At 39.5% G+C, this 23141-nt stretch overlaps 1 protein-coding gene across 4 annotated transcripts in view; it reads right to left on the bottom strand.

Annotated features, from left to right (window-relative positions):
- dscaml1 (Down syndrome cell adhesion molecule like 1) overlaps positions 1-23141 on the bottom strand; it is a 90952-nt gene extending 67811 nt beyond the window's left edge. For 2 of the 4 annotated variants that reach the window (XM_027013413.3, XM_081699933.1), the window contains exons 1-3: positions 22965-23137; positions 12516-12836; positions 8086-8232 (exon numbers count right to left, since the gene is read on the bottom strand). In XM_027013413.3, coding sequence (XP_026869214.3) covers positions 8086-8232; positions 12516-12836; positions 22965-23007 — 511 coding nt within the window. In that variant the 5' untranslated portion in view covers positions 23008-23137. Of the gene's footprint in view, positions 1-8085; positions 8233-12515; positions 12837-22964 lie in introns of all 4 variants that reach the window. The other 2 variants (XM_081699934.1, XM_081699936.1) reach the window with 1 other exon arrangement.

Genomic DNA, 23141 nt, shown 5'->3' on the forward strand with positions numbered 1-23141 from the left:
TCTGTGGGCCTCTTAGAGAAAGAAGAGAGAACGAGCAGGCAACGAGGAGAGATGGGACAAAATGGTGACGGCAGCTCAAGCAGGAGCTGGAGAGGCAGCATGCCCCACTAAAGAGAGTGGAGCGCTGATTACTAACGCTCACAGAACACCCTCCATCCTCACCATCTCTCTCCCCACACCTTCCCCTCCTCTTTTTTTCTCAACGAATGCTTAACATGCAGATTTAGAGAAAATGGCTGCAGCTGAGAGACTGAGAGGCCTGGATGTGATCAGCTGAGAGACACCAAAGTGATGTTGTGTGTATGTGTGTGTGTGCATGTGCCAGTGTGCTTATGAAGGCTAACATTTCAATATTTATTTCCCTGTATTTCAATGGCATAATGGGTTTCAGTAAATATAACAAGCTTTCATACACACTATAAAAACATAAAGAGCACCAGTATGCAGTACAAACCAAAGAAAACTGACCTGCTAGGATTCAACTGTTTAGGCCAATTTGTAATGCAATTTTAGCCATAGAACACTAGTGTGGCGGCAGGTTTTGTTGTACCTGTGAGGACACCTTGTGCACCCTTCACCATGTACAATTAATGATCTGATTGGAGAACAAGAACAACCTATTAGACAAGTGGAATCTGCAGGCAGGCCCTTTGCAGATATTACTGCCTACCTCTGATTTAGGACTTTTAAAAGGTAAGGAAAGGTATGCTTCCTGGTGCCCCCCAGCATGTTCATTTAGCATTCGGCAGAATGAAAGGAAACACTCAGAGGATATAGCCAAATTTAAAGTGTCATTCTAAACTATTCAACGGGGTGTTTTTGCTTGTTTTGTGTTATGCAATATGTGGGGTAAGATATAGCCCAACAAATATAAAATCTATGTAGAAACATAAGTGTAATGAGCTGCAAACACAGCGCTGTCATCAATAATCTCAGTTCAAAATGTCAAAATGAGGTTAAAATGACAACGTACTGGTATGTCACCTATTTGTTGTGAGTGCAGAAGTATGAGGACCATGCACTTCTGAAAGGAGAATTCCACTGAAAACAACATTAAATGTTATTGTGTGTCTGCAGTCTGAAAAGATGGAAAAGGGTTTTCTTACGTGCTTAATGCTGTCAGTAATGCCTGAGCTGTTTTTATGGCTTAATTTCAACAATATTATATTTTGTTTGGTTATTTTCTATGGAAATGATTTCATACTTTTTTGAAGTTGTTTAGCTTTGTTAACTGCATTTACATGCAGATATAATGAGTTACATACATAATGAGAGATTCCAATCTTCTTTAATGTCATTGTATTTATAAAGTGGCCTATTTGTCACTCAGAAAACTCTGCAAACGTCCAGCCTTCTAGCTATGCCTAATCCCTTGCATGAGACTGTCAGAGCTCTTCTGACAAAAACATTCTCTGTTGATGAGTGTTGTATTTGTACAAACCAAAATGTTTGTAGTTTGCAAGCATTCATTTTGCAATAATAATGTAACACGGTTATTTGCATTATCATACCCATAAACATACTGTTCTAAACTTAGAATTCCTCATTATATGTTTAAATGTGTGTGTGCGTATGTGTGTGTGCATGCAAACATTTGCAGGTGAGCATTTGTGCATGTGTGTATAATTGTATACAAGTTTGTCTGTGCCATGTGGTACCATGGATATACACTAATCAAAACTGCATAGCAGTCCCTCCTTGTACCTTCCTCATGCATACTGAGGGTTTGAATCTGTTGCCATGGAAATGAGAGAAACCTCACATTGATTTGATCTTGGAGGGTAAGAGGAGAATAATGCTAATAAACTGTCACGCACAAATACACCCAAACACAACACACACACAAAACAAATTCCATTAGTATACATGTGAGAGACAAGCTCTAACCTGTTAGTGTATCTCAGACTCCCTAATTATAAAACCAAAACTAACTGTAATATTAAAACCTAAAACTAAAACCTAAGCCTAATACTAAAGCTAAACTTAACCTAACTTCTATAAGTATAAGACTAATCCTAAAACTAGGCATAACCATAATGTAGGGCACCAAACTATTTTGTCTTCTTTATCTTCAAAAAAAGTTCATTTTAAATACTAGATTCTTAAATTAAAGCTCAAATCAAGCTGCCAAAGTTCCTTGCTACACAAACACTATATTTCTATGCCTGTCAAATATCCTTATCCATACAAGTTTATCATTTATTAGGGTTAAAATGATGCCTATATTAGGGTCACCTTAAAATTGTTACCGTATAGTGCAAACATACAGCCCTTTTCAGATTCAGAAGTCCAGGCCACACAGTGATGTGCCTCCAGTGCAAAGTCATGAGAAAGGATGCGGCTGTGTGAGCACGTGCCAGATACACTAATGTGATTCACACTTCATGTCAGCATGGACAACACCCCAGCTTACTCAGTACTACATTGTTTCTACAGATGTAGGTTTAATGTAAAGTTGCAAAAGCCTCATATTCTGCAACGATAACCAAATGAACTGTGTTACACCACAATGGAAAGAGAGATGTGGATGAAGGGGCTGAAGAAAACACAGAACAAATGAATTTCAAATTCCTTCATGTTACTCCTCCTTCGGTAACTTCAGGCAGGCTGGAAGATAAAGGAGGAGAAGGAAGTATTGGTAAAAAATGAAGAGCACATGGTCATGGATTTAAGCGTGAACGTGTGCGCGTGTGGTGGGAGGAGAGCTGTCACTGTAATTGAGGAACAATGAAGATACACACGTAGTGAAGAGAGAGCAGCCGATAAAGGAGAGTCATGACTCCAAGAGAAAGGAAGGGCTTGGGGGGAGTAAATGATGAGAAATCCCTCTGACTTTTTACATAGTAGTGGAATTATGAAAAGGTACAAACTAACCTGGTTTATTGGCTTATTCCTGACAATACTTTTTCCCGTTGATGATCATGCTAGTTTTCCTATTAGTACTCTCCCCTCATATTACAAAGCCATTCATGCCTATTTCTTTTTTATTTCAGATCAGTTAATAAGTAATTAAATAAGTAAATAAGTAATTAATTATATTCATACTGCAAAAAGGTTGGTTAATATGAGGCTTATTGCAACTTCACTGTAGGAAGAACAGTGTACCCAGAATACCCAGCAGAGTCCCCAGCAGGCATTTTGTGCTGTCACAATATTGTGACAACATTGTGTGTCAATGTAGAATAATGTTTGTCAGTAAGTTAATTGTAAGAGATAAAAGCACTTAGCATGTAAACATTGTCATATCAAATGTGCACAATGTCCCAGTATCTAATGGAACAATTAGATTTTCAACAACCCTGAAATCAAATACTAATACAGCATCAAACACCTATGTTGTATAAAAGTCAACTAAAATTAGCATTTACCTTCACCAATTAGCTATTAGAATTTAAATAATCAGACAGATACCCACCTGAGAGTTTTTAGTTAGTTAGCCAGCCAGCTATGTCCAGCTAAGTAACAGCCTTATAGCTAGTTAGTTCTCCCCATATTTTCACTCATACACATGACAAATTCAAAGATGACATTATTTTGAACAGTTTACCTTATTATTGTACGTGTAACAAAACAACAATAAAACTTAACATTGCATGAATAAATAGATAAAGAAAAATGTATTTTCTGCACTTCAGAAAACTGTCTGGAAATGACAGTATGGAGACTAGATGTCATCACTGTGACAAATTTGGATGCATACTGCATAATGGGTGGCAACAGAGAAAACCGAACAAACTGAGATAGTGACCAATCAAGACAGTGACCACCAACCTTGGTCCCAGAGATCTAGCTTCCTGAAAAAGTTCTTACCTGGACCAGCCAATCAGTTATTTGAGAAGGTATTCGCTATGCAAACTTCACTATACAAAACCTAGCAGCTTTTTTTTTTTTTTTTTTTTTTTTTTTTTTTTTTTTTTTTTTTTTTTACCTGAGATTCCGCTCAACACCAAAAAGGTCAGTGGTTAAGATACTTGACTTGTACTCAGAAGGTCGCCAATTCAAGTCCCACCACTATGAAGGTGCCACTGTTGGACCCCTGAGCAAGACCCTTAACCCTCACTGCTCAAGTAGTATTCAGTCATAATTGTAAGTCACTTTGGATAAAAGTGTCAGCTAAATGCTATAAAATTAGTATTGGAGGATTTACTGAATATACAGGTGTGGGTGGCCATTCCACCCCTTATCATTTCCATTTGTACATGCAGACCTAAATCTTCAAGATGGACCATTTGCATAATGAAAGAATTCAACTGTACAATACTTTTTTTTTTTTTTTTTTTACATTTTTATAAACTGCTAAAAGATATTACGTGTTCGATATCAATTCTTCATGACATTACTAAAGAATTGAACACAGTTTGAGGCAATCACGTGAACATTTGGTCATGAATTTATGGACAAGATTTTGGCTGAAACTGATTTCAGTACTTGCTAGCTAGATATACCTTGTTGCTCCAGTGCAAAGCTAATAAAGGAAACACTGGACACTAAACGTGTCTTGGTTAAATAACTACATTTGTGGTACATTTGAGGCTTTGCCATACAGTCCTTTGCTCTAAATTTACTCTTATGATGGAACAAGGTGATAGAAGATCATTTGACATGCTAGTAGCCCTCAGTTTGAGTCCTACACAGAGACTATTTGAGCTCTGATGGTCATGGTGAGAATAGGAACCTGAATTACATTTTCCTTTGGTGAGTTCCTATATGTCTTTGGCAACTTCTTGTGTGGAGTCCTATTTACAGAACACACTGCTCACTACATATAAGGGAAATGTCTAGAAAAGACAAATCAAAGCATTCTGCAGTGATAAAACATGCAAAACCACTCATTCTGTCCAGGATGGGAACATAGGGCCTCCCAGATAAACAGCCTCTTTACCTGTGGGTTCAGGAGATACAACATAACTATCACTGCCTTGATTGAGAAAATATCCCCCAGTGAGACTTAACTGGGATCAGTGGGGGATATACCTTTGCTCGGAAGGGTGTCCCAGGGGACTCCTGTAGACTACATTGTGTCAGCTTGACATTAAAGACCACACTCCTCTCTAACATCTCAAAATCCCCTATGGAACCCATTTTGTTACACTGGTCAGTACCTTTACCTCTACAATGAATGCTGAAAACATTTCCAATGAGGCTAAGCACTGGCAGAGCACTGTAGGGCATAGAGTTGCCAAAATAAATTACATTGGTTTCAGACTATTTTCATTTTGCTCTGAGCACCAACTGGTCATCACCAACCCTGTCTTCCAACTGAACAAATTCAAAACCTCTTGGATTCACCACCAATCCAAACACTAGAACTTAGCAGATTATATTATTACCTGCCAGTAAAATCTTAATTGTATCACCAATACCTGAGCAGAGAAACACTTGGCAGACCGCAGGTTGATCTGGTCCAAATTTAATATAAAGAGCCAGCCACTGGACAAAATACTCAACAGTGCCCAGGGCAGTTGTTCCCATATTGTCAATGAGTAGCACTTTCACTAGGGCCACTAGCTGGTAACTATCCCTACTTTGGACAATGAGTGTTCCAACTGGGGTCAGCAGTTATTCATATTGCACAACTATCAACTGAATTTCAGGAACTATGATAGGACAAAACCAAAGCATTCAAGGCCCATCTGGACCTTTCTCTGTTACTCTACCATAAGTTAGTTTTGGTATTTTGACAAGACTAGAGACAACCATAGCCAAATTGACACTGTAACTGGGTTGGGCAAGGGATCCAGAGGCCTGAAGGATGTCTGCTTTGAGAAATCCTATATAGTTAACTACTGGATGCCAAAAGAAGACCTGAGGGACAAAATCTCTTCTACCAAAAACAGTTAAAAATTGGTGTAACACCAAGCCCAGTGACCTTGAACAGTTGGTGGCTGACAGAACACTGCAGAGGTCTATTAGCTTGTCTAAATTTGATGCTCATGAATCAACGGACCCAACCAGATTCTTACTGTGTCAACATATTTTGCTTAGATACACAGTCATACATTGCCTATACTAATTCTATTTTATCCATTGGTAATTCTAAAGTCCCATTTCTTAGACTAACCTCCATTATTAATTCTACTTGTCAATAGACCAACAACGTATGATAGCTAGAGGATATCCACAGATGACAGGCATAAAATAGTAAAAAAAAAAAAAAAGTCTAACCATATTATTATTGACAATATATGTTATTTAGTTAACATTACTTTTGTGGTCTATTTATGCCATACAAAGTTTAATACAAATTCACTATGAAAGGACTATTTATGCTACTTTTAACTTTTTGTCAATGTTGCTCCAATGAGTTTAGATAGGTGCTTAATCTTGACTGAAACTACCTGTGCATTACATGGCTTTAATGCACCCCATCAGTCAATCAGAACTGAATACTGCATTCACCCATACCACAGAATAAAACTAATTTTATACAGAATAGCAAAGCTTTGCCCTGGTCCCAGGCAAGTCCAGACTCTTCAGATTTCTCTGACCATATCTGTTGCTTTATCAAATTAAATCAATGAAAGAGTGTCAAATAGTGTCAGAGAATGTAAGTGTGACCTTCTATTAACTTATCAAACAACCAGTTACTTAATTAAGCATCGAGTCACAGTCGAGCACAAAACAAAAAAGACTGGAGGAAAAATCAATAATTTTGTGGCTTTAATAATGTTCACACACACACACACACACACACACACACACACACACACACACACACACATGCACACACACCACCTGTATGTTAACTTTCTCATTAACTCCTAATCACACACAACCTAATGACTCACACAGACAGATATCTGATAAGAGAACAACCCCACCCATCTCCTCCCTGGGACAGTCAGACATTGAGCACCTGACACACACAGTCATGTGCTGCAAATGTCTGAACTGGACTGGTGAGTGCAAAGGACACCTCCATAGAGAAAGATTAAGCGAGGGGTGGGTGGGTGGGGGCTGGGGGTAGCATAAATACCACCTGACCTGGACAGTATATCAACAGCACCTATTGATTTTCCAATCAAACAAGAGACAAGGGTTTACACACAAACACACACATTGACACACATACAGACACACACACACACACACACACACACACACACACACACACACACACACACACATCCACACACCTGATGTAGGACATGTGGGCCCCATAGATATAGAGTTACCACTAGCTGCACATACAGGCTACCACAATCTGAATCCTTCCAAATTTATACTAAAGTAAAAAAAAAAAAAAAAAAACTCATACATACAAATACAGTCCCTTCAATAATGTATTGCTGCCTATTTTCATATCTCTCTGTTTCTCTCTCTCTCGCACACACACACACACACATACACACACACACACACACACAGAGAGAGAGTCCTATGAGAATGAGATCTCCAGGTTTGCCAGTAAAAGGCATTCTTATGTTTCATATGCTCCATTTTGTTTAATTGGACCATTCTTCTTGCTTGCTGTCCTCTATTCAGACAAAATGGGAGACATGTAAAACAGCCAAAATGAATTAAGGCTGATTAACAGAGTTCCCCCAAACTGTAATGAAGCTTACAAGGTCTCCTAGCTTGTCAGGAAAGGCAGGAAAATACAGGATGAACTTCATTGTAATAGGACTCATTTCATGCATCTAGAATAAACATTCAAAACATTTAAATAAAAGGGCAAATGTGACAGTGATGTCCAAAATCCATTTAGGAGTTCACTTCCAAATTTGTGTATAGTACTATAGTACATCTATTTATATTTATTGGTTTCTAAGCATATGTGTGAGGAGGGTGTGCCCAGGGTGTGTGTGTGTGTGTGTGTGTGTGTGTGTGTGTGTGTGTTGTGGTAGTATGCCAATATTCAACAACATAAATCCTGGGTTACTGTATGCCAGTGTTTATGTACTGTATATCTTTAAATATATATATATATATATATATATTTATACATAAACCCCCCCGAACCCCAGTTTGCCCTTTTGCCCTATAAAAACAACCCCATATTAAAGCATATTAAAACTGGTCTTGGAGCAGTAGTAAAGGGCGTGTGTTAGCAGCACCTGAAATAGCTTAGGTTGGAAGTCCTACCTGGGACAATGGAGACAGTGTCCTTTTCCCAGGAGACGACGCTGACATACTCCTGCACAGCAGAGGGAATGAGGCACTTGAAGACAGCCACATTGCCCCGCATGGCTCTCTGGTCAGCCACGCGAACTGTGTACGGCTCCCTGAACACTGTTTAACAGCAGGAGACAGAGGCAGAAGTTATGAAATCAAGTCCAGAAATCATTTTTGTTTTCTCAAATTACCATTTACCACTTTCTAAAGGTAGAATTTTGTATTTATGTTTATTTTACAAATGGTTATGGCAAAGAAGTAAGCCTGTTCTGAAATTTTCCTGTGGTGGTTAAGAGAAGTCCCAACAACTGAATATTTTTTAAACATCTGAAAGAGACGTCCTTCTGAGTAGTTTATTTACGTTCAGAATATGCCATGTCACTGTAAGAGGGATTCTCGGCTTTACTAAGTTTTATGCCGTCAGCGAGGGGATCTTGAGAAGTGCCCTTTTAATAAATAACCCGCACAATACTTACGGACAGCGCAGCTCGCCGGCACAGACGGCCTCTGGAGCTGTCAGAAACATTCCTCGACCTGAAAGCGACATTCTCTACGCATGACAGCCGGAACCTGACGCGCAAATCAACGTCGGATGAAAGAGAGGGAATCTAAACGCTTTAGAAACACTGTTTACGAACGAGGAAAATTTCCTCCAGTAAAGGGTAGCGGGGGAACAGAAGTGAATTAGAGCAGCCACTGAATTTCGTTTTCCTCCTCAACATTCATTTACTTAGAGAATTTAATTTCTCCGTCGTTTCTTTGCGGGAGCCGGTGCATGTGCGTTTTCATTTACAAAAATCTCTGCGCAAATGTGATTGCGTTTTTCTACTGTTCACATAAGATTCAGTAGCACTGGAACTGGATTTATGAGTAATTCGACAGTGAGAACGTTTCTTTTAAAGGAGGGACATGTCCCAAGAATACGCGCAACCCCCAACCCCAACCCTGATATAATTAACGCCTGGCCTGCAGGCGAATTTCCTTGGTCATTAATAATGGTTTCTACCAGGCGACAGTGTCACCCACAGAGACTGGAACCAGTGTCCTTGTCTGATCGGCAAGTATTTACACTCCAACGATATATAGTCTAACTATGCGCAAAGTGTAGCCCTCAACATTTTCTGAGTAGCCTAGATCCGTTTTCCCCAATGGTAGGAAAGCACATTTTTAATGATGCAGATGGGATTTGACTCAATAGAACTGATCGATAAAACCTCCCCGTTCTTTGCTTTCCACGGCCTATTTATTAACTGGTTGATTGGTTATGTGTCTTGTCAGTCATCCAATATGACTGACGTAGTCCCATTGACTAATTTAATTTCCATCGAAAACTCAGTTTAAATGGTTAGACCACACCCGTATCCCGGGAATAAATAGATGTCATGCTATATAATTTAAAGAAATAACAATAGCAAATAAATTTTAGACATTTAAAATGTATCCTTTACTTAGTTACTTCTCTATTCGTATGGGCACCATCATCTGAATGTTACCGATGCCCGAACGCGTTCGTCCGTTGCTTAGAAACGAGCTAAAACACAGTCTGGCGCGCGTCCTCTTATTTCTCGTGCATCACGAGGACCCTATCCTGTATCACCGTCATTTAAATAATTAACTTGAGAGTAACCAAATACCATGCTTACTTATTCATTACACATGATGCAGGAAAGAGAGAAAGAAAATGACAGATTTCAATAAAACAGCGCATGAATGGATGGGCCCATTAACACGGGGATAAAAGTAAACATTACCTATCGGGTAGTCGAGACAAAGGCCGAGAGAGGGAGAGAATGGACTCAGGATGTACACGGTGCACCTGCCGGCTATTCTGCACGTACTTTGTGTTTGCCATTGGGTCCTGAAGTTCACTGTGCGTGACAGTTAACCCCAAATCCACTCAAAAGCCTCTATAAAAGGTTGTATTCCTGCTAACTATTTACAGAGGCTGTAATTCTTTTTTATACAACGTTTCTCAACAAGGGTTTGGTCAGGTAGCTTGGGCTTGGTTATAAGTAAGGCTGTACTGTGAGGTGAAGCCCACTTTCAATTATCAAGTTTTGCATCATAGTTGGACCAGGTTATACTAGCTGACTGATCAGTCAGATTTACAGATCACAATATTGGAGCTTAAGTATTTAATTGTCTGCCTGTATATTACATATACCACTCATTTACTCACTCACTAATTCTTCGTTGCTTCATTCAATCATTCATTCATTCATGCATTATAGGTTGTGGTGATGGGGGTCACTGTCCCAGAAAATGTGTTGGCAGTTTTCAGTCCATTGTATTCTTTGTATAATTCAGTTAATGAATATTAGCACGACAAATTATATTATGTACAACCATGGTAAGATTTTCTTCACACTGTAGATTATAAATTTGTTTTAACAGGGACTGTAGATTACGTTTGGCTGAAATGATTTATGAGTGGCCTTTCTTCACTGAGAAAGACATTTGGACAAAAAAGGAGCAAATGTTTGAACGAGAAAATTATATTTGCTGCTTTTCCTTAGGTGACAATGTAATTTTTTAATGAAAGATATGGTTGAAAGAAAGAAAAGAGAGAGAGAGAGAGAGAGAGAGAGAGAGAGAGAGAGAGAGAGAGGGAGGGAGAAAGAAAGAGCCCACATGATGCGATTTTCATAAATGTTAAGCTATCCACACAGGTGCCTGTGCTATTATTGGCACGGGATCAGCATGTAGAGGAGTGGGTGAAATAAAAAGGAGGATGACAACGAGGCAGGTAGAAAGAGAGCACAAGCAAGAAGGGGCGAGAGAAAGGGGGAGCGAGGGGAAAGGATGGGAAGAAGGGGGGGTGTCACACCATGAGCTGTCAACTGTCATCATTCTCCACTGCCACCTGAGACACTGCGCCACACCCTGCCCCTCCCCTCTCCTGTAGCCATGGCAACCATCATGTGACGGAGCCGATTGGTTAGTTTCTCTTCCATAGTGCTGGCTTACATGAGGCTCTGTGTGGGTTGCCAGGTCTAACAGTGTTTTTGCAGCATCTCAGCACTTAATTGATTAATTAATGTAATTATTCAAGGCCAAAGTCACCCCATCTTGTCACTGGTTTGTAGGTAATTCATTCTATCCCCCGAGACTCAATGCTAAACTGCATAAGATAGATTTAATTGTAAAAATAACAATCATGTTACATTTAAAGCAGGTGTTTTTCATAATAGGACAAGCTCTCTTATTTTGGGGAAATCTGCAATAGGTAGACATGTGCACACTGTCTAGGTGAGTAAGTGTGTGTGTGAGATGGGAACTCTAGCATGTAGGACAGATGGAGGCTGGTAGACAGAAGGGACACTGGCTCTGCACAGGCTGGCATACGTGTGTGTGTGTGTGTGTGTGTGTGTGTGTGTGTGTGTGTGTGTGTGTATGTGGACATCCCTCGCTGTTACTGGGCGGTCAGCTCCTGCTCACAAGACATGACCTTGGCACTGAATCGGAGGGTCATTCAACCAACTGTCTATGGCGCCACATGGCCGTCTGCTCTCTGCTTTTTAAAGGAGCCAGGTCAACAGGCCGGCCGCTGGGACGCCCATGTGCCACTTGCTTTCTTATTTAGGTTAGCAATATGGCCGCCACTAGTTTTGCTGTTACTGCAGATGTTCAGCTCAAAACCCATGCTCTACAGCTAACGTCATATGCCAGCCCTCCGCCCCAGTGCTCATTCCTACTTTTGCTCTTTTGACTTTACAATATGGCCCCTAATGTAATAATGATGACCTTGAACTGAAGATACAAATGGGAATTTAATTACTACATAGCGCTGTCTAGCACAATATAAAACAGTAATGGTAAAATTAACAAAATTAATAAAATGGCTTACTGCTGAACCCATTGTCAATGCAATGGAATGATAGCCTCATCAAGGAATAATTACATAAAAAAAACAATGGATGCATGGATGGAGTGAGAGATATAGAAATGAGTGGATAGAGAAGGAGAGATGGATGTGTAAACAGACAGTTACTTGGATGAAGACAAAAACAGGCTGATGGATGGATACATGAATGGATGAAGAGGAAGACCGATGGGTACATGAATTGGTTGATGGATGGGTGGATAGATAGAGGAGTGGATGAATGGAGTGGATGAATGTAAAAGTGATTGGATTCAGGATGGATAGCTGGATGAGTAGATTGACAGATGAGTGTATGGTATGGATAGAGGTGGATGGATAGGAGAATGAATGGAGTTGAAGGATCAGTGGATGGAGGCACAGGTGGTTGGATGGATGGATGGATGGATGGATGGATGGATGGATGGATGGATGGATCCACAGGTCGATTGTTGGATATATGGATGGACAGGTTTATAGAGGGACAAGTGGATGGATGTGTGGATATATGGACAGTTGGATTGATAGACAGGTTTATCACCTGCTTTGACACGGATGCTGGGGCTGCGGATCTTGCCAGCCTGGTTCTCTGCAGTGCAGAAGTAGTCATTGTCATGGATGAAGCTGTTGAAGGCAGAGGGGGAGAAGGGGTAGAGCTGCAGTGTGCCGTTGGCGTGCACATGGCGAATGTGGGGCACGTCGTAGATGTCGTCGCCGGTAGCCAGGTACCAGCGGAGGAGCGCATGGGGGGCGCCTCCCGCAGGGCAGGGCAGGGACACCCCCACCGAGCTGGAGAAGGTCACTCTCTGCAGGGAAGCGTTCACAAAGTACAGCCGCGTCGAGACCACATCCTCGCTGTTCACTGTTGAAACGAGAAGTTGAGAGAACTGGTCACTAAAACATTTTTATAATTTTTTAATTGTTTGATTTAGTTGATTTTGACCTTGTAAAATTCAGATTTAAATTTGGTTTACAGTTTGACTAAAATGAATCACTGTGCAAGCACATCTCATGACATTTGTTAAAATACAACAAAGAAGTAATTGCTTGCAAAATGTCAAAAGCTGCAAAGTCCTAGAAATATCTGGTTTAACGCATCTTTAGGTTGGTATATTAAAACTGCAAATTCTTTTGCAGACTCAATGTTCATTAACATAACCAATGCAAGCCCCTGGGCTTTAAGAACCATCTCTGCATTATTCCTGACCCTCTGGCTGGACAACTTTTGCTTTGCTCTCACTTCTGAAGAGAGCACATGTATCTGTGAAGCATGCTCTGTCATGCCTTCATATCCCAGAGATTAGTAAAACACAATACAAATGTGCACTACTGTAAAGTACATAAAATCACTTAACCATGTGAGTGCACAATGATTTTTCATTTTGAACAAAAATATAGAGAAGGTTGTCCAATTCCTTAGGTAACTGATATCAGATTACATCGTAATACTCTTCAGGGATTAAGGGATACCTTAATGTGACCCAACATTACTGTTTAAAAGATCTCACTCAACTATGTGACTAGTCTGCACTCCTCCAGGAGTGCTCATATCATGCAATTCATCTTCTTGAAAATACAGCCAGTTGCTCTCAATTACGGACAATGCATGGTACACCTGGGAGTTTTTTGGTGTGCCACTTTGGGACAGGGGTGTATACGAAAGCCAATATCACTGCTCTAGAGACTAGTTAGTGAGTTAGTGAGGTCATAGCATGTGAATAAAAGCTGTGTGTGTATGAACGGAAAGCATTAAACTGTGGCCTGTTGTGATGTCATAGTGAGGCATGTTGTGATGTCGTTTGCTAATGTCAAAGCAGTAATAGAAATTCCCGGAACTGTGCAGTCATATTAACAACTACAGTATTGCAAAACATAGTCAAATGTAGGAGAAAATAAAAACCTTAAACCTTGAACACCAGCTATCTTTACCCAGGCCAAAAATACTAACACCCTGAAGGCAGTGCACACATTAAGAAAACAGTAATCTAATATATGTGTAGTGAAAGCTGTTCGGAATGCTTCCATCTGATATGGCAGTAAATACGCCATGATATCCCTACTGTGGTTTGAATTGACCAACCTGGCAGTTAATGTTGTAATATATCATTTAATCCAATCTATTAAAGATCCATTAAACAAACATTTAACAAAATAGTTTAACAACAGTGAGAACTGAGGTTTAACCCATCATTCATAACAATGTCTTAGAAACACTATCTCAGTACCTACAGAGTGCTTTCATGTGCTATAGTCTCTGATGGGATAGTTCCATGTCTTTTTGTATTCAGAGAATTGCTTAGCTCAGCTCTGGCTGTGAGCCAAGGATGACACAAGCCCAAAGCAAGTGAATTTTCTTCTAAGGCAATTACACTTAATTAATGCCCCCAATCAGGTTGGTAGCAACAATGCCCAGATTATCCCTATTTTTTTGATTATCATTGTGTTTAAAATATTGGTGGTGACATGTAACCAAGGCATAAAAGACAACAGGAGGACCACCCCTCAGTGACTACACAGACACACAAACAGACAGACAGACAGACACACACACACACACACACACACACACACACACACACACACACACACACACACACACACACACACACACAGATATGTGTACAACTGTGCCTAATTTATTATAAACTTTTTATTTACTTATTTTAAATCCAAAAAAAGAAAGATTATACTGGGTGAGATTCAAATTCCTCCCCTTTTTCTTTCTCTCACACATATGTATATATTTCCATAGAACACTAAAGGTTATATATTATATGATTGGAATGTATATTGCAGACACAGAGAGTTAAATCCATATAATCTCCTTTCACATTTAACACACAAAGATCCTCCCCAGGCTGATAAGCAATGCAGTGAAGGTAATTTCTCTCCCTCCCACCTCAGCGGGACAATGGGAGATGGTGTTTGGGTGGAGTGAGTTATGTGCTGGGGGGGTGAGGTATGGGGCAATGAGAGATGGTGTTGAGGAGTGAGGTACTGGGCAAGAAGAGATGGTGTGGGGGTGAGGTATGGAGAAAGGGGAGATGGTGTGGGGGTGAGGTATGGGGCAAGGGGATATGGTGTTGGGGGTGAGATATGGAGGGCATAGGTAAGATGAGGCGAGATGAGAGGAGGTGTGGATGAGATGCGGTCTAGACTGCAATCAAATGATGAGACTAAAGCCTGGCCAGGATCTAAAACATGGAAAAAAGTTATCTACATCAAGTTTAGACTGGTCTTTTTTCTGGACTACATGAAATGGAATTTAGTCCACACAGCTAATGGGAGAAACCTGTCAGTACCATGGACAGTTACAGGACTCCAGCAGATTGCAGCTCCAAAAACAGCTCTAGTCCTGAGGCACAAAATACATGGATAATAAATGTAAACACATTCTGTTATTAACAGCCCTTTTGGAATTTTATCCTGTAAATTGTAGTGAAATATACAAATACAATACACTGTATTGTAACATCAAATATAAATGAGGACTGTTCCTGCATGAAAAACACTAAAAGTAGATTTGAACAAAACAAACTGCATATCATGACAGTCCTTTTGGTAGTTGGGAAAATCAGGTCAGTTGGTTCACCCACTACCCCTACCCCCCTTCCCACCCTTTTTGCCTACACAGATTACAGCCTACAGCATTAACCCCCATAATAAAGATTGCAGTATCTATAATCTCATAGTGGGGGTCTGGGTAAGGTTCTGCACATGTGGAGAGGGACCAGTGTTATCCCATGTTCTGAGTGAAAGGGGTTTATTGAGATTGGAGAAAAGTAGGTCTCTTCCCACCTACTGATGTTACTGCAGGTAGTGCCACAGGTGATCAAATACTGGCTAACTAAGATCTGTACAGTAAATTAATTCTTAAACAGACACAAATCAGTTCAGCAACTGAGGGTCAAACGTGATAGCTTACTGATTTCAGTCTGAGGTGGTCTGTGTGGATTTGGAATTCATTGGATTTTTAGCTCATCCTTCTGCATAAAAATAGTTCAAAATAATGCGTATTTTAACATATTTAGCAAAATATTTAGGATAAAATTTGAATTATTGTGTGTAACAGGGAGCGGAAAGGAGGCGGAAGAATGTGCGGAGAAGAGTGAGATTTATTAGGGGCAAATCCAGAGTCGTAGACGTTTGAGTAGTCTAGTGTCATAGAGCCAATATGCAGAGTATGGGGATACATTATAAAACAATAAACACATGAAGACAAACAAGGAAAGCAGGCTATAACATACGCTAGGAAACACGAGGGCTAGGATAAACAGAGACTAGGGTACACAGAGTACAAACTTACAGGCATACAAAAATATTCAAACATACAACCAAACACTGAGCCTCACTACAACTAAACAAACAATGAACAGCCAAGACACAGGCAACATGACAGGGTTTAAATACATTAACTTAACAAGGCTAGAAACAAGGGACAGGTGTGGAAAATAAAATGAGGGGTGGAGAAAATGAAACTAAGGAATGGAACTAAAATACACAGACAGAGAAAACATGGAACATGGAAGCTGGGAGGGACTGACCATGACATTGTGTTTATACAGGCTTCAGTGTCTTATGAGTCCATGCCTAATTTAAATGTCTTGAGTAGTGACAAAATCACTATGCATTGTATGACTCAAATGAACATGAATCAGTAAAATAGTTCCGTATGTTGTTGGAAGACTTGTCTTTGTTAAAATATCAGTATAACTGTTAGATGTTAATTTGCTATGTGCAGTACAATGCAATGTGCAGTGTACCTCTGAGGTTGCATGCAGTGATGCTAAAGTAGAAAATATGGAAAAGAACTTGCCAAACACAGCCAAAAACAAAGCATCATTAAGTGCACAAGGAACCATAGTATTACTTGTATCTCTCTCTTTCATAGACACACACACACACTTTCAGAACAGAAATACAAGATATGTTGTTATGGACCTGTAGTCTATTTGACAGGGCATAAGCGCTTTATAAAGTACCATGAATCATTAAAACTGGCAGATACGTTTTTAGCAGGAATTCAATAAATAACATCTTTATTTAATATTCACTTTGCTTTTAATATCAGAACTAGCACTGCATAGCTGTTGTATTTTCATAATTCATGACTGGTGTTTTAAAGATTTCTGGAAGCTGTTTTATGAGCTATGACAGCGGTCAGTGGTAAACACCCGTAAAAATCAGAGTTGCATGTTAAATTACCTTTGTAGTGCACCACATAATATGACTGAAAGACCTCTGTCTGATGTTCTGTCTGAGTAATGTCCACGGTTGTAACAAATCCTCCCACTATGGAGTAAGGGAATCCTTTGGTGATTTATAAAATCCCACCATGTACAGAAACCTTTGAAAACCTCTTATTAAACTTTTGCATTTGTAGTTTTGTTAAACTTGACATCAGAACGCCTGAGAACAGTATAAGCCTTAAAACTCCACAGTGCTTCTAATCATACTCTCTTTCTTCAGGCAGACCGGCTGCATGCTTGTGTGCAGACACAGGCAGAGGAAAGACATAGAGAGACATAGAGAGGAGGGAAGGAAGATGCAAACAGGAGATCCCAGAGTGCAGTGCTATGATTTTAATCCTCTCTCATCAGACGGATAACGAAGTCTTATAGCTACCCGCCATTTTGCCTGCCATATGCACAAACACCAAATGAGGAGAGAAACAGGGGATGCCAGCCTGCCCCCCCACCCCCCGAGGACCCACACTGATGGCAATGCCAACCCAAACTGCACAATACCCGACTCCCCCCTAAAAACAGCCATTTAAGAAAAGCTATTGCACTTACTTGCTATTGTGTTCCTTCTTTCACATTTTCACTCTAAAACCTCCTTCTCTTGGCTTCCCCTTTATTCTAGTCCTTCTGGCTTGTGTGCATGCAGACACATTTACACATTTTATATATATTTTTTGCAGTCAGTATGAAAATGGTGTATGAATATGTATGGTAAAGAGGCAAGGATATTGCCTATGGTGAACCGCTATGCATAATGCAGCTCTCTGTTTCTCATCTACATTTGCTTACACACATACACACACACACACACACACATTCACACCCTGCCCCCAAAAGACTTCCTCATGCTAGCATTTCTGCCTTTCTTGCACCTCTCCCACAGAAACAAAACCAGATACACATTCATGCATTCAAACATACAAAGGTCAGTAAAAAATCATTCAAATCATCAATTTTACTAATCCAGAAAGACATGAATGACATGATTATTTTCATAATCAGTCATATTAGTCCCTAACGTTCATTTAATAGATACATATTGTATAGATATATATATATATATATATATATATATAACAGATTAAGAGATAAGTGTTCATATCTGCCCAACCTAGAATGTGGATAAATATAGTTATAATATGTCCATTCTTCACGATCCAGGTAGAATGATCATGCATGTAAACTAGCATAATAAAACTATCAAAACTGACCCTGAAAAGGGAATTTTGGCAGTTCTGAAAGTTACTTGTAGAATGCTCAGGTATTTTATCTTGGATATATTAGGTAGATAGGATGATAGGTATATATAGGCCTTCTGTATGTTTATGCATAGTAAACAATTTGATGTGTGTGTGTGTGTGAGAGAGAGAGAGAGAGAGAGAGAGAGAGAGAGAGAGAGAGAGAGAGAGAGAGAGAGAGAGAGAGGAAGAGCGAGAGAGAGATCCACTCTTTGTTTACTGATACTTGGTGTTGCTGCTTAAGCATTCATTCCCAAATGTCCACTTGCTTGGTTCCAGTGTTTATCCCATTCAGCACAGCATTGGAAAACACATTTTGCACGGGAATAACAAATCAGTCAACATTCTGAAACTTTGTGCCACAATTAACTCATCACTACTACACACCGCGCCATTACCTGTTACTTGATTTTTTTTTGTAAAAAAAAAAAAAAAGAAAGAAAGAAAAGAAAAAGTAAAGTGAGGTATAAAAAGAACCAACATGTAGACCATACACTTCTGTTAATATTGATTGGATTTAGTAAGCAAATACCAAAATATTACTTCAAATCGAAAACAGGCCCTGATGAAGTCAGCATACTTGTAGTAAGTCATTCGGTCTAACAGGGCAGTCGGCGTGGCTGCCTGTGAACTAAGATGCTTTGCGCGTGATAGCCAGTTGGATGGACAAGCACTAGCGAGGCGTGGCGTGCACGTGCACCGCTCCGTGTGGGTCGAATGTTTGTTCACCTGCTGCTCACTTACCGGCAAGGCTCCGCTAAACACCGGTTGCCGTTGAAGCGAGACGCTTTTTGCAGCTCGAGAGTGATAATGAAGACGTTAATTTTGACCCCACGTAAGCAACAATAGCTGGTAGAACAATGAGGTGTACGTGTGTAAAGAAAATGCCACCCAAATGCCATGAGGTATTCCATTGATTTTAAAATCAGGCGACGTCTTTCATAATTAGGGCAAATGTTTTTTCAGACATACACCAGGCATGAACTGTATATCGGACCCATAGATGTTAGCCCCCACCCCCGCCCCCGCCTGGCACTTTTTAAAACGTTGAAGGATGTATGAAGGGCGGATTATAAATGATACTTCATAATAAATGTGTTAATAACTGTTGCCATAGTTGGCAAGGTTATCTTATTATCTTACGTCAAAAAAGAAAAGAAAAAAAGACAGATAATTAGAAGTATACTATAGAACATTATTCTATAGAGCACGATATTATGAAATGTATATCGCAATAAGCAAAGCAAGGAACTAACAATTATGAGCACAAAATAATCAGGAACTGTAAAGAAGCAAGGAAATCGAGCTGTAGTGATACTGAATCATGTTACACTCATCCAGTTAAAATAAGAGAGGACACCAGTAGGTTACCAAACAACCTTTTCTCTGACAATAAACACAGCGTGTACCGTCCGAAATCCAAAAGTGCACGAACAGACCACTCGCTGATGAGGATGTAAGAGGATACTTTCTCTTTGAGTGATCAAACTCGGAGTGGGGGGGGGGGGGGGGGGGGGGTGTCGTTTTGAGAGAAATAAATGGAGTCCTTATGGCCAATGACCTGATTTACTTTTGGAATGGGGGATGCAGCAGAGCTCGCTACTAATTGCGCAGCTGGGAAGAGCAGGGGGATTTGGAAGGGACAACGAGAGAAAGGAAGGAAATTTCGCAAGTTTCGATGGGGGGCCAAGCGAATGGAAGGCTGTATAGGGATCTACATGTACGATGAGCAGGCGTGACATTTCTATCAGGTGAACGGTAACAAGAGCTTTGGTCCTACATCAGGAGTTAGGTGATTTAATGCTTTTTTATATTAAACAAGAAGACGAATACAACGCTACAATAACATTATTATTATTATTATTATTATTATTATTATTATTATTATTATTATTTGTAGTAATATTTTTTTATTTTAAAAAGAAAAGGTTGATGTGTTAGACGTAGAAACCTATTTTCAGTCACATTTTAATTCAGGCAAATGTTCAGAAAATCGGATCAGACTGGATAATATCGCAGCCACCGCACAAATTTGACGACCTTCCGACTGCTGATCCTTAAAATAAATATTAAACTCTCTCTCTCTCTCTCTCTCTCTCTCTCTCTCTCTCTCTCTGTCTGTCGTTCTCCCCGCTATCTATGAAATAAAATTGCCATTGAATTCAAATTAACGCGGTTTTTTGATGAAACGACGAAAAATAAACAATTTAAATAATCATTTATGAAAGACAAATCATTACATATTTGTATATTTGTTCAATTACATCAAATTATGCTTACTCTAATTTATTTGGAAAAAAACAAACGTAAAGCGTTTAAATGTGAAATAATTACGATCTCCCATCTGTATGGGAGTGTTGACAGATTTGAGGCCTGAACACACCACAGCTTGGCAACAAGAAAGCTCGTGCTAAAATTATCCACATCATGGGATAGGCTGTACTACACAGATGCTAAAATGCACCAGTAATTAGGGTACGGAATGTTATTATTATTATTATTATTATTATTATTATTATTATTATTATTATTATTATTATTATTATTATTATTTCAGAAACTCAATTTCCACAATTTACATCCAGATGAAAATAAAAATGGAAATTTCCATAAGCAATACCGCAGCACCCCTAGGTGGGTTTTGCATTTCATTCCAATTCATTTCCATTTAACGACAACTCTACCCTCGAGACGACAATTTAGGATGGATATAGCTCTCCTCCCGCTCCTGTAAGGGGTTCAGGTGTGCAACTTCTCCTTGTCGAAAGTACACAAGACGATATTCTTCATTAGTAAAAATGAATGGGAACTAAGGAATGACTTATTAAATGTACACAGAGTTCTTGTTAAAAGTGCTGCGGAGAGCTTTCAACGACCGATTTTTAATATTCCTTGAAAGTAAAAAATGGAGGCGCGGCCCTCTAGAAGAAATACGCAGTCCTAATGCATATGCATAAATGATAATTTATGTGCGTTTTACATCTCTTAGGACCGCGACAGAACTTGATGAACATGGCAAAATATTCTTTACACACTACACAAAACCTAAAATAACATAAAATGTTTAAATAATTTCCACTGTAAAAGACTGGAAAAATCAAGATTTTTTGTGTCCTCTGCACCCATATCCCTCCACTACACTTTACGCCCAAATTCACCCTTCCTCATAGAGATGGGGAGGGAGGGGTGTCTCAATACCGATAGCCTTGCAACTTATAAAAACGGTTCAACGGTATTGGTATCATCATTGTTTAACAAAAAAACAGCAACCTGAAATCGTGAGCATAACTTGTTTAAACAGTGAACTTAACCTCCCAAGATCCAGAAATAGAGTTTGAATTTAAGATGTTGTTAGGCAAATAATTTAAACACTTCACAGCACATATAAAATTAATATTGTATCGCCATACTATGACAGTAAACAGGTAATATATAGCAATATAGAAAAATTAGCAAATATTAAGCACACATCTTTTGGGTAAATGGACAGTACATGGAGGGGGAGGGGCGATAGCAAAGACAAAATTGTTGAGAAATCTAATAATGACAATCAATTTTAACAAAAAAAAATGCAACAATCATAAAGTGCTTCAGTGTTGTTTCATGCTAGAGGTGTTTAAATTAATCTTCCTGCCATATCAAAGTCATTATCAGCACTAACAAATGAGGAATCTGTTGGCACAGAAAATGGAGGACCACTAATTGCACCACCGCTAATTGGAAATGAGGCTGCATATGCTGTTGTTTTCCTAGGGAAAAATATTCATATGACTTAATGCTCTCACACAAATATATAGTCTCATAAAGCAGAACGTTTGTTACTCAACCATTATCAAACACGCAATTGCTTTAAACTGATCGTTGGACGAGGACAGAATAAGCTTTACAAATCGAATGCGACAAACAGGGAGAAATAACATCTCCTGTTCTAGCACATCAGCTCTCACCACTGATAAAGTGGTCTGGGAGCAATCAAATTCTCACTTTACTAACCAACTCCACTTTGATCAAAAATACGTTCCAGAAATCCAACAGAAAGCTGCAAATGTCCATAAACTATATGAAAAAAAAAAATGTTTTCTCGCGCCTTGTCTTACATATTCATAATTCAGCTGCATATTCATATCGTGCATACAAATCACGCTCATCTCTCCTATCTACAGCGTCACGAGCGAGCATGTTGGAACATGCAAACCAGTCTCTACCTCACAAGACCACATTTATTGTTTAACAGTGAAATATGAAACGATATTTAAACCTTAAACTGCCAAACAGCCAATTTGGACAAAGTTTTATCAGTAATCTATGAATGGAAACTTCAGAGTATCCCTTCGAAAACACAGTAGCTTGATATAATTATCTTTGGATAAGATGTATTAATGCATTAAACTTGTAATTATGTAGCCAGCAATGCATAAGGGGACAGTTTTGGAGAAATATAAACTTAGCAATTATACCGCGTCTGATTAATGAATGTGTTGGGGGAACCGCTTAAAACCGAGCACATACCTTCTTTAAAAGAATACAGCAGGAGTAATGTTACCAGCCACATGCCATAAATAGCGAGTATATTTCTCTGGAATTTTTTGCAATCCCGACGTGTGCAAGGCGCAGTATACGGCCAGGCGAGGCTCCGTGCAGGAGTGGTGACGATGCTCCCCGGCGATCTCTCCAGCCCTAGTCCCA

The sequence above is a fragment of the Electrophorus electricus genome, chromosome 17 (genome assembly GCF_041902795.1).
Source record: "Electrophorus electricus isolate QZ-2024a chromosome 17, ASM4190279v1, whole genome shotgun sequence".
Classification (NCBI taxonomy): Eukaryota; Metazoa; Chordata; class Actinopteri; order Gymnotiformes; family Gymnotidae; genus Electrophorus; species Electrophorus electricus.